This window comes from Anser cygnoides, chromosome 1, assembly GCF_040182565.1.
Source record: "Anser cygnoides isolate HZ-2024a breed goose chromosome 1, Taihu_goose_T2T_genome, whole genome shotgun sequence".
NCBI classification, from domain to species: domain Eukaryota; kingdom Metazoa; phylum Chordata; class Aves; order Anseriformes; family Anatidae; genus Anser; species Anser cygnoides.
In genome coordinates this window covers 129,419,925-129,431,774 of record NC_089873.1, presented here as the reverse complement: position 1 = coordinate 129,431,774, position 11,850 = coordinate 129,419,925, and the positions used below count along the sequence as shown (strand labels likewise).

The 11,850-nt window shown below is 42.6% G+C and overlaps 1 protein-coding gene across 11 annotated transcripts in view; it reads right to left on the bottom strand.

The window, feature by feature from the left end:
- Positions 1 to 7,276: 7,276 nt before the first annotated feature.
- The window catches only part of SCML2 (Scm polycomb group protein like 2), a 72,258-nt gene continuing 67,684 nt past the window's right edge, over positions 7,277 to 11,850 (bottom strand). For 7 of the 11 annotated variants that reach the window (XM_066981345.1, XM_066981357.1, XM_048066760.2 and 4 more), the window contains 2 exons: positions 11,372 to 11,535; positions 7,277 to 9,832 (listed from right to left, as the gene is read on the bottom strand). In XM_066981345.1, coding sequence (XP_066837446.1) covers positions 9,707 to 9,832; positions 11,372 to 11,535 — 290 coding nt within the window. In that variant the 3' untranslated portion in view covers positions 7,277 to 9,706. The remainder of the gene's footprint in view (positions 9,833 to 11,371; positions 11,536 to 11,850) is intronic. The other 4 variants (XM_066981384.1, XM_048066765.2, XM_048066763.2 and 1 more) reach the window with 1 other exon arrangement.

Genomic DNA, 11,850 nt, shown 5'->3' with positions numbered 1-11,850 from the left:
ACTGGAAAGGTGCCCGCAGACGGGGCTGGGCTCATCCATCCACGCAGGTACCATTCGCCTCCCACCACCACTCGCGGGTGAAGCACGAGTCCTACATCCCCTCAGCACGGGGGAGAGGCGGCCACAGAACGAGGCACTTAACGACACCAAGATCGAGCACCTCCACCTCCTCCTCCTCCTCCTCGCTGCTAGCAGCGATTACAGGATTTGTATATCGGGCCATTAGTTTCCTCCACGGCTACGCTTTAACTGCTTCTGAAACTTGTGCGTGAGGAGAAGGCTGGGGAGCTGCGCTTGTGATATATGGAGCCTCCGTTTCTGGTGGCTGTTAATGGAGACGTTAATGCCGCGCGTGACGTTGAAGGGAAAGTCATTAAGCAGTAATGGCAGGAGGAGGATGTTTTACAACGATGGGTGTATGCCAGGTAGAGAGAGAGGAGCAGCACAGCCCCTCAAGGGCGACCTGTGCTGGCTCCAAGCTTCCTTTGACTGGGGCTTTGCGTGTGGGTTTTATTAGGGATGAGGGAAGAGGGGGTGGGTTCCCTTCCCATCCATTTGCTCTCAGGTGAAGGAAGGTGAAGGAACCCAAAGATGCCAAATTTGAGGAGGAAGCTGCCAGCTGCACAGAACGCGCCCCCGGGACACACAGCATCAGCAGCAGGAGGGAAGGCGAGCACGGGGTGCAGCAAGCACAGCGCTTTCTTGGGCTGAAGGCAGCTGAGACACAAGAGCAGGGGGAGAGGCTGAACATCACGTCACACGCACAACGCAGCACGCATAAACCACACGCCAGATAAACCACACTGTCCCGCACATCCCTGCAGAGGTTTGGCCCGCAGGAGATCACCGAATTCATTCAATCCTCGCATGCTTGAAGCTCAAATGGGAAACTTGACGGGCGCAGAGGTGGCCGCTGAGCACCCACGGGAGCGCCTCGGGCAGGCTGTGCCCCTCCGCTCGCGCAGAGGCACCTCAGGACAGCGATCTGACAACATGCCACTCGCTAGCAGCCCTGACCAAGAATCTCAGACAATGAAAATAGCATAAATCAACATTACACAATATCCTGGTGCCAGATGTTTTGGTTTCTCTCTGTGCTCAAGTTTATAAAAACACGCTGAAGTGCTCGGGCAAAGGCCTTCTTGTCAGCTGGCTGGGACGGGGTCCTGCCTTCCTGCCTTCGGCCAGCCTGCCACCACTACAGCAGTGATGTGAAGTTGTGAAATTTGCTTTTTTACTCACCTTTCACTTCTTTCGGTGGTTCCCCCCGTGCTTATTGAAAGTTTCATTTCTCTTAGACGATGCCACAAATTTGCCAATACTGAAGTTTGCTGAATTCAGAGTACCCTGCGGCTGTCCTGCGCACACAAACAAATCCCCTAATTCCAGTGCAGAAAACATGTTTTTCCACAGTTGTTAAAATCCTGGTATCCCACCCCTGCTAGGAAAATCCATTCTGTTGTTGAACCATCTGAAACATTTCTACACGTTTGGGGAGAAAAATTACTAACCACTAAAATATTTAGCACTGTTTCGTGGCCATATCCCCCAAGCTCTCCTGTAATAACAGCGTAAGATCTCAGTACTGAAATTACTGGGGTACTTTCAAACAAAGCGGGGAGAATTAAAAGAGCAAATGGCAGGATACGAGCTAATAGAGTGTTTAGAAGGGAGCTCTGCTTCCCAGGTAAAGCACTAGCTTTCACTGTAAAGAAGTCCATGTTTGCAGGAAGCACTGGTAATGCAAACCGCATCCCCGTCAGCCCGTGCCCGGCCCCCCCTTGGCTCCCGGGATTACTAATGTTCCCCAGCCCACAGCTGTCTGAGAACGGCTACATTTTCTGCATTGTTTTAATATCATCCTTCTCACCACATCCTCCTCGCCAGCATTCCCATCCTTCTCTGCTTAAGAACTGGGGATGATGGGCAACGTTTTGTCCAAGTCTGGCACCTCACGGACCGAAGCTACCGAAGGGTGCGTCACTGCGACACGGAACAAGGAGCTCCCTCCCGCTGGATCTTAGGTACTGCGAGAAAACCCCTAGAAGTGCAAAGAAAGCCCTAGAAGTCCCATCAGTAGGCACAGGAAAGCTATTAATGGTGGGAGCTGCTGCTACAGAAGTCATTTCCTGTCTGTTGAGACCCGATCAAAGGGAAAAGAATGAAACGCCACCTGCACTCCAAGTTGTAAAGGTATCGAGTGGATTTTTCATCCTCTAAGTGAAGGATTCAAAGTAAGTACCTTGAAAGCTTGGTCCACGTCTTGGAGACATGAGAGTGTCCTTGGAGACCTGCACGGCTCAGCCACGAAGCTGCCCCACTGGACGGCAAAGCCTGATGAAAGGCTGCTGTCTGCCTTTCGCCACCTGGAGCACCGTCACACGCCTCTCGCTTAAAGCGTGCAACAAAGAGGATCTAGGGGCAGCAATATTCTCAGCGCATTGAATTTTGGGGGCAGATACTCTGGCCCATCTGGACTTTTGAGTAAGACCCCTTGTGCGGCAGACCATGGGACTTTGCCAGAAGCCTGTGGTTTAGCAAAATGTGCACCTAAGCATTTCCTTCTGAATGCCAGGTAGGTCTTTCATGAAGGGTTCGAGTAAGGGATTGTTCCATTTTACTGAAAACAAACAGCACTTTCGATGGGAAACTAGTTCGCATGCTGGAGTTCAGCAGGATGGGCACTGGGGCTCCCGTGATAGATACCAGGAACCGTGTCAATAAAGCCCAGGGAGTCAGGAGAGCTACTGATCTCATGAAGCAGATGTCGGTGTCTGGTCAGATCACTCCTACCCTGAACTCAGTCAACTAGACCTACGTGGACTACAGTGAGAGACAGTCTAGACATAATTAGGATATGAAGACACGAAGTTATATGAAATTAAACCCCATCCTGTACTCCTCTGCAGGTGTGACTTGAAAAGAAATCACATCAAGAGTGAATTTGTAGCAGTCGCTCATTCAATTAGGACGAAGCAATTAAAGGACAGAAAGAGAGGAAGCCCCACGAATTGCACAGGGAATGCCAAGTATTTAGCCCGTGTTTTCAGATGAAATCTTCTCAAGAAGTCTTTGGCATGTGATGTCACTGACAGGCCCGTGGGTTTTCCTTTAATCAAACACCACAGCACTCATGCTAAAGAGACAAATTATGATTTGCAACCGGTGAACACCAAAACAAAGGGAGAAAACTGTCCATTTTGACACAAGATAAAAATATTTCAAACCCCTTCCGTGGCTCAAAATGTTAACCTCTAACTCTCCTCCTTGAAATCCCAGGTCAAGTAGTCAAGACATTAGCTATGACTCAGCAATCACTGCGTCCAAATCTGAAACAGGGTAAGCCAGTACCTCCACCTGGTTTCCTCCTTTTCCTTCTTATTTTCCATTACTTCATTCTTCATATATTTTCCTTCCCATGTTTATTGCACACAATCCGTATCACTCATCCCAGCCTTCCATTTCTGTTTTCTTTCAAAACATTTAAACTTTCCCCAACCTGTTCATTTCCCGTAGCCAAACACAAACCCAAAGACAGTTTACAATTAATACACTACGGTGAACGCAAAGATATATGGAAGTAATACGTTCCCTTTGGCTGAGCTGAGCACTCTTTGCTCTGGTCCCTTGAAAATATACAGAGAACACAAAGCAGCATTAAGTTAAAACAAAGCAAGACAAAAAACCCACACCCACAAAAAAGCCACCACTGCCCACTGAGCCTGATAAGCAGAAGTTGTCATCTCAGGCGCAGCCCCAATACTATTTTGGTGCGTTGCTTAGGTGGTCCAAAGGCATCTCTGGGCTTGCAGTGGTGAAACAGAAGGAAAACAGATCCCCCGTGGAGAAGGGAAAGCAGCTCTCTGTAGAGCAAGCAAGAGAGGACGAGGACGGAGTGCTCCTCCTGTGAATCAGAGTCTATGTAGGACACAAAACTGGAAGCACGCGAGACTGAAGATCTTGCCTAGCGTGCAGCATGGGCAGCAGAACAAGAGAAAAGTCAACTGAGTCCAAATTTAAGCTAGCTGTTGCAGCACGATGGATATGATTTAGTTCTGCGCTCCCCTTACCCCAGTTTCACATGAATTGGATCTCCAAGGAGGCCTCCGTATTTCTTCTAGGCCTTGGAGATCCAAGTAGCCTCCTTGGGACATGCACCTCAAAGCAATGCCCTATCTAGTAGCTCACCCCTAAAGCACAGGGATAAACCAAGGCTAGATTAGAACTGAGAATCTATTTAATTTTGCTTTCCCCGCTACTGTGTTCATGCAAGCACATGCAATTAAAAGACAGCCTGACAAATGGAAAGCACTTTGCAGACCACACCTTGAGTAACACTGCCTCGGGTGAGAGGCCTCTGCTTCTAACAGAGCACCATCAGCATTCCCAGGCAAGGAAGAAATCAGTAGCAACAGTACATTACACTGGGATTATGCAGTCAAGATGCAGAGCCCTCTCCTTATTTTTCAAAACATGCAGGACCAAGAAGCACACGCGAAGACCCTTCCCTCAAAATAGAGGCTCTCCGGTAAGGGGAAGACCTGCTTGGCTGCACTGGTTTGTGGAGATGGAAGTTGAGGGAAGAATTGTTCAGACCTGTCTGAAAACTCCACTCAGATCTCAACAGCGCTAACACAATCACTTGGAGGAACAGAGCACTGCCATAACTAACGGGAAAAAAATCCACATATGAGAAAATGAGAAATCTAGTAAAATCCCAGCCTTTTGCACTTGAAAAACAGACTGAGGTGCACCACCATTCACTGAGGTTTTCCCAGTGCCTTGCCAATCTGCCTCAGCTTCCACCTGGGAGGGTAGATGAGTCTTTGTCTTTCCCATTCTTGACCTCACTGCTGAGACTGCCAGCACAGGGTAATGGCAATTATCATGGTGGTTTTGTGGTGTATTCATTTCCTTCCAGCTGTCATAACTAGAAAGGAATCACTGGCAGGAGTGTGTTTCTGCCAGCTTCAAGCTGTACATCTGTTCACATTTGTCTGTTCACACAACACGGGATGCGAGCTCCCTTTCCTCTTGCACTGGCATCTGTTTGCTCACACGATTTGTCCTGGAAGGGCTTTGATTTCGGAGGCTGAAAAGTGAATCTCGGTGGATGAAAATGTCTTCATGTATTTTAACAAGAAAAGAGGTGCCGGTGTGCAGCCTTCACTATCAGCACTAAACAGTTCCATGGCAGATAATGAAAGCTGAAATAAAACTAGCAGCAGTCCATAAAGCTAAGAGAGAAGCAGCTCAGGAAGGACTCCCTAGATTGCACAGCAGGGCTGGGAGATTCCGGAGCTGGTGGGAGCTAATGCTGATTCAGATGGGACAAATTACAGCTAATCAAAATGATCTGCTAGGACAAGGATGGATGATTCATGTAAGTGAGGGAGTTAAAAGCCTATTGGACCACTGTAATGGCATACTTTAAGCATATACAGGTCTCCCATCATCTCCACAGCCACAGCAGTAAGAATTTATTCTTACAAATAAAGCAAACAGTCAGAGGAGAATCTTTTAAAATACATGTGTTTGCTGTTTTAAAATTAAGAATCTCTGGGGTTTCCACTATAAAAATGAATAAATAAATAAATCACGACATAAAATGTCTCAAAGTTGCTGACTCAAAACACAGTGAGCTTACAACAGACTTCAGATTTTAAGATAAAGCCTCAAAATGGCTCTGCGTGATCTTAGAAACAACAGGAACACAGACGGTTTGGGAACAGGATCCCACGATCTATGGACTAGTCAGTAAGCTTTACGGAGCAAAAGATTACAATCAAGGCTTGAGAAAAAAGCAGCAACCATTTCACCAGAGAAATGGATGTGAATCAGTTTCTGCCTCCCTGCATCACTTAGGCAATTCCAAGCAAGCACTTTTTACTCACTCCAATAGTTTTACATGCAATAAAAAAAGAAAGGAGGAATATATGACCTCCGAAATTGATCTCAAGGGGTCTTTTTTCCCTTTTTTTTTTTATCAAACCAAGCCAGCCTCTCTCTATATAGCTTCAATTCAGCTTAAGTAGCAATAGAAACACGAAGATGCCTGTAACTTTTAGACCAGGTTCACACATCTAATGTTGGAACTAAACATTCATTTAACTCTATTATGTGAACAGCTAATCGATCAAAGAAAAAAAAATACTGCTATCCACTTCTAAAATCTGTTTTAGTCACATGACGCTGCATTAAAACAGACTGCACTCCTCAACTCCTACTTAGAGCAGATAGGGGGCAGACCTAGAAACACTTTCTTCACTTTGCTTTCTCTACAACTTTCTACACAACTGTTACTTCCAGTTACTATTTGAAGTCTACATGAGAACAAGCTTTAAAAATCATACAGTTTTAGAGCAACTGGCATAAAAGTCACTTAAGTGGTGTAGACAAAAAATGGGAAGATTTTCCATCCTTTCAGCCAACACTTACAATGCGACGTTGCTGTCTTTCATTGTCATTCCTGCAACAGTCCTACAACATGTACACAGCTACAACAAACTTGTTAGAAGTGCTGTAGCGTCAACCGTGAGGTGCAATCGCCCCGCCATGCAGTATTCTTCAATTTCCATATTGCATGAGTCTTCTGCAACAAGGGCTGTGAGAGCTGCCAGCCCTCCTGGAGCAGCTGCATTTTAATTTTACATAGAAGAGATCTTACCGTGCACTGATGAGTCACAGCACTGCCTCGCGAGAGACTTACAAGATACAGAACCAGATAAGCAGATGAATCCCTGTTGATAGAAAAGCAACTCAGAAGAACAAAGACAATACACCATGTTGTCTTTTATACTGAATATGCACCAAAAAGATATTCACTATCTTTTGGGAGAACAGATGCAAAATGCCTCTGGACTGTTGTTATTTCCAAGTTCCATAACTTGCCTGTGAAGTATCTGAGGTTACCATTAATCCAATTAACATTACTTCTCAAACGCAGGCAGATCACTGCAGAGAGGCATCAAAACAACAGACTTCTCTAAAATATTAACAGTAAAACCTACAGTATATGAAGTTTAAACCTACTGGTATTAACTGCTTTTAAAAAAATAGTTCAGGTCTTCACCTGAACACAGGACAAACTCACTTTTTAGGAGTCTCTTCCCCTTAGTGATTTCTATGAGAATTCTGTAAACTCTAAGCAGCAATACACTATATTCAAAACTAAATAGTTGAATATATTCCTGAATAGTTATTTTGAAAGCACAGACCAACCCAAATTCAAATATTAATTGCTTCAGACAAACTATGTTGGAACAATTTTATCCTTCTGATTAAAGCTTCCTCACATCAGATGTTGTCACGAACTGCCAAATGCCAGGTATGTCAGCTACCCTTGCCCACGCAGATGGTGCTTATGCATAAAACAAAACAGACAACAATGAACAAACTATTTTATTGCTGTTTATAGATAAGAACATCCCATTGAAAATAAAGAATAAAAAATGTATTCTGCTGCAACATTCTGAACGCATGAATCTCACACTGTAGCGCATGGTGAAATCCTGGTCTGTAACTTCACAGTAATCCCTATGCACCTGGGTGCACGCAAAGCCTCGAACTAATATTTATACCCATCATAGTACCATGTACAAAAAGTTCATTCCTTAAAAGCCAAACAGAAATTTTAAACATCTTTGTTTCTCCTATGCCAATGGCAATTTTAAAAAATTAGAGCTGTTTTCAGTTAAATCGTATGAGCAGTACTTCTTTTAAGCTAAAGAACTCTGAAATTCAGCATAAGAAAGCACCGAAGAAGTAAGGTTTGAACACTATACTCAACACGTGGGGCATTATGTTTTCCTCACAATGTAACTGTAACTTTCACATGGTTTTACCAACAATCAAGTCAATATTTTCCGAACACAAAGAGAAAATATGCTCTTTCTCCAATCAATGCTCTGACCTTTTCTTACTATAAAGAGCATGCTTGTATTATTCATCCAAGCATACGTGCACCACAAAAGATATGCAAAAAAAATCAACAGATATAACCTTTAGTGGCAAACGTCTAATGATGGAATAATAAAAACAATCCTCGAAGCCCGAATGACTTGCTAAATTAAAATTGCATTGCAGTCACTTAAACTAACAAAATTCTCGGACACTTGTAAGCTACAAAAAATGTTATTTTGCAGCAGTATCTCTGCTGAAACCTGAGGAGTATCAGAGTATTGGTAAAACAAGGCATTTTCAGAAAAAGGATTCGTAAAAAATACATTTTTACTATATAGTTTCATATAAAAAGGCAATAAGAAATATAATAAAACCTACCAATTTAGGACTACATCTTCCTTAGCAAATAGTTTTCATCACTTGCACTATTACATACAGTACATTCAGTTTCCTACACAGAAAGTACATTTTCTTATCCCTGATGTATATTACAATTGGCAGTGACAACAAACTGGTTCATTATCACCACTGGTTCTTGTAGCTTACACGAACAGCACCAAATTTACCCTAAACAGGCTTGTCAATTACATAGTAGCACTTCCTGAAAGGAAATATAAGCCCAAAACATCAGAACCAAACAAGTGTTTTCAGAAATACACCAGAATACATGGCTCAGAGTTAAGTGATGAATAACCAGGAGTATTGCATAGTACAGGGATTTTGCCTGTAGGAGTAAATCCACCCTTTGATTGTTTGTCACCTTCTGACTCAGAATGGACAACAAATTAAACAGGTGCTAATGAATATGAAAGCAGTACATGACCAAAATTACTGGTAAAAAACAAAGAAGAAATTGTACAGTTCTCTCTGGCACAGTGCAAAGTACATATTAAAGACTGAACACGTATGTACAGTGTGTACGTGTATTTTCATATATATATATAGTATGCATTTCCCTGACACATACACATGTATATATAAAAGCATGAACACGCGTATCCATGCCGAACTTAGCAAAAAGATGGAATGTTTATAACGTGGATGCATTGTTCCAGTCAAATCCGTCGGTCCCAGAACTGGCTGTTTATACAGCCAATATGATCTTCCATAAAACAGAACTATTATCACCGGCATAAATTGACAATACACCGTACATTTGTCCTTGTAACTTTCCAAAGGACTGATAATCACACTTTATAAAAGCTTATATTTGTATTAAACCCTCTTCTCCACAACGCTTCCCTCCCCACACTTCCCTCCCCCCCGAACTGTTCATATGGCTATTCCCTTTATGGAAATCTATGAAGAAAAACCTAGCTGAGTATGACTCTGCTGGAGGACCAGACACGGTATTTACTACTGAGATGAGACCTTCTCTTTTACATTTTCCTCGCAATGTAAAAGTTTACAGCCACCCCTGCAAAAATTATTAACACCTGATGCTGTTTTTGTTTTTTCCTTTGGGATTCAGCTGTTTTGGTTCCAAATACAAATGCACTGGGGCTGAAGTCTGCAACAGAGAATAAATGTGCTTTTCAGCACTGTTACCCAACCTGCTCCCCAGCCAGCGTGACCAACAGTTCAGTCCTTCCCGGCAAACTTCCTGAAACAGTTCACAAAATACTAGAATGTAATACAGATTTTCTTTTTTCCCTCTTTATCCTAGATATCTTCTTCACATTTTGAGAGAACCTTCAAAAAATACAGATGATTTATGCAACAAAACACTTTTAAATAAAGGTGATGGCTGTTAACCTGAGAGCTTAGTGTGATATGAGCACACACTTTGTGGTATCCCCATTGGCTAGTACTTTCCTTGTTTAAGTCTTTCAATGTGGTAGCACAACTTTAGGGCAGGCCCCAGCTTCAGTCCCATATATTTCATTATCATATCACTCCTCAGTAACAGTAGTGCCTTCCCATCAATTTCCTGCAGAAGGAAGAGAACAAACACAACAACACACAACTGCTTTAACAATCTGCATGGTAACACCGAAAAGTACATTGCATTTGTTTATACTGTAGTAAAAATGTATCTACCATTCATAAGGCAGTAACTTAGTGCAGTACTTTGATAATTACACATGGCCACTGAAGGGAAATTTATTTCAGTATTTTTACGTTAAGATTAATGTATGTGAGATGCTAAACAAAATTACAGTAAGTAAAAAAAAAAAGAACAAACAGCCTTCAAAATTAGGTATCAGCTGGGAAAAAGAAGAAAAAAAAAAAGAATGGGTCAAGGAAAGAAAAAAAGCTGCAAAGGAAGGTCTGTGCAGTTGGAGATTAAATGATCCGAGCACTGAGGCCTTGCACTGAACCTTGAACACAGCTGTGGGAGGGTTTTGGCGTGTGCATGCAAATAGTCACGCAGAGGAAGGGGTTACAAACCATCTGAATCTGTGAAATAAGACAGATCTACATCCAGGTTAAAGCAGACAGATTGTTAGGATCAAGACCGAGGACAACTTAGGCAGATTGCAACTGCCTGGTTGAGAAGCTGCTGAAATATAGCAGTCCCAAGCTCTTAGTAGCATTACATACCGTAGACAGGCAATTAGTTCCCTAAAACACCATAAAGAAAACCACTCTGTCTTATTTTTTTTTAAACATAAACCCAACAAAGCAACTGACATTTGGTCTTGCTGTACAACTAAGAATAACTAACACATAACACAGGAAGTTCTGTAAAAAGTTACTTTGAATTTTCCCTTCAATTCAGCTTAATGTGAGATTTATCTGTTAGTTAAGAGCCAGTGCAGAACAAGGGTGAAATACCACTAAAGAGAAAGCCAACCTCTTTTTGGAGGGCCACATATAAAACGAAATAATAAAGCAGCTCTTTGCTGAGCTACCTGCCATAAAAAAGCACAATGAGAAGGAAAAGGGGAGACCAAAAGCAACATAAACCAACGCTTAAGAGTTTCTCTCTCTAAATACTACATCTTGTTAGATCCTAGGAAACTCTATGTATTGCTGGCAAAACAGACAAATTAAACATTTCAATTCAACCTCTGAATTTTAGTATTAATGACCAAGTGCAAAGGTAACCAGGTAAAGCTTCTCTACTTTGGGATAATCCTCTACAAAACAGACCGTCTTAGAGAGGTGTCACCTATGTAAGCCCCATACTGTACGTGAGAATGTCATCTTCTCCAGAGGTACCAGGGGTGAGAGGGCACCTTGGGTGCCGGCCATTAGAAGTTAGGAGTTCCAGTATCATGCTGCCTTGCATGAGCTGGAAAGCAATGGGTATTTGCTTATGTCTAGCAGGGCTGGAACACAGAGAAAACATACTGCAGGAAGAGTTTCAGGCAGAAAAATATTTTTTCAGCCTCCTTCTATTACACAAGTGAGTAGAGTCTGTTCTACCTTCACTTGCAAATATGGTGACAGAAAAGAAAGCTGTATTCTAAGAGATTAATGTGATACACAAAATCTACTAGAACAGAATGGATATGCATCATACATGTCTCCTAAAGAGTTCTGCATGTGGAGCTAGAGCCTGCGGATCAGCTTCTTTCACAAAACGCATTACTTCCTCTATGGACCAGGTGGAAGGATCCTTATTCAACATTCTTGAAGGTTCCCTTTTTAGCGAATTCAGGTCCGGTCCAGTTGTGGAACTTGCAGCTTTCAGGATAAAAATATTGCGAAAGGAGGAAGTATCACTAGTCTTTACAGGGATAACACAATTAATTTTACATAAGACATTCTTACTATTAACAACAGGCTTTTATTATTCATTCTTTGCCATATATTAAGATGAAGGATGTTTTATTTTCCTCCAAGTAATACTGTACTGCTCCATTTGTCTTTAAATACCTTATACAACTGCAGATATTTACAGCAGCGTAAACATTAGCAGTATGACACACCTAGAGGGATTACTTTTACTCGTATGTGGTTCCTGGGTCTTAAGATTCTGGTATTTGGGAATGTGGCAAA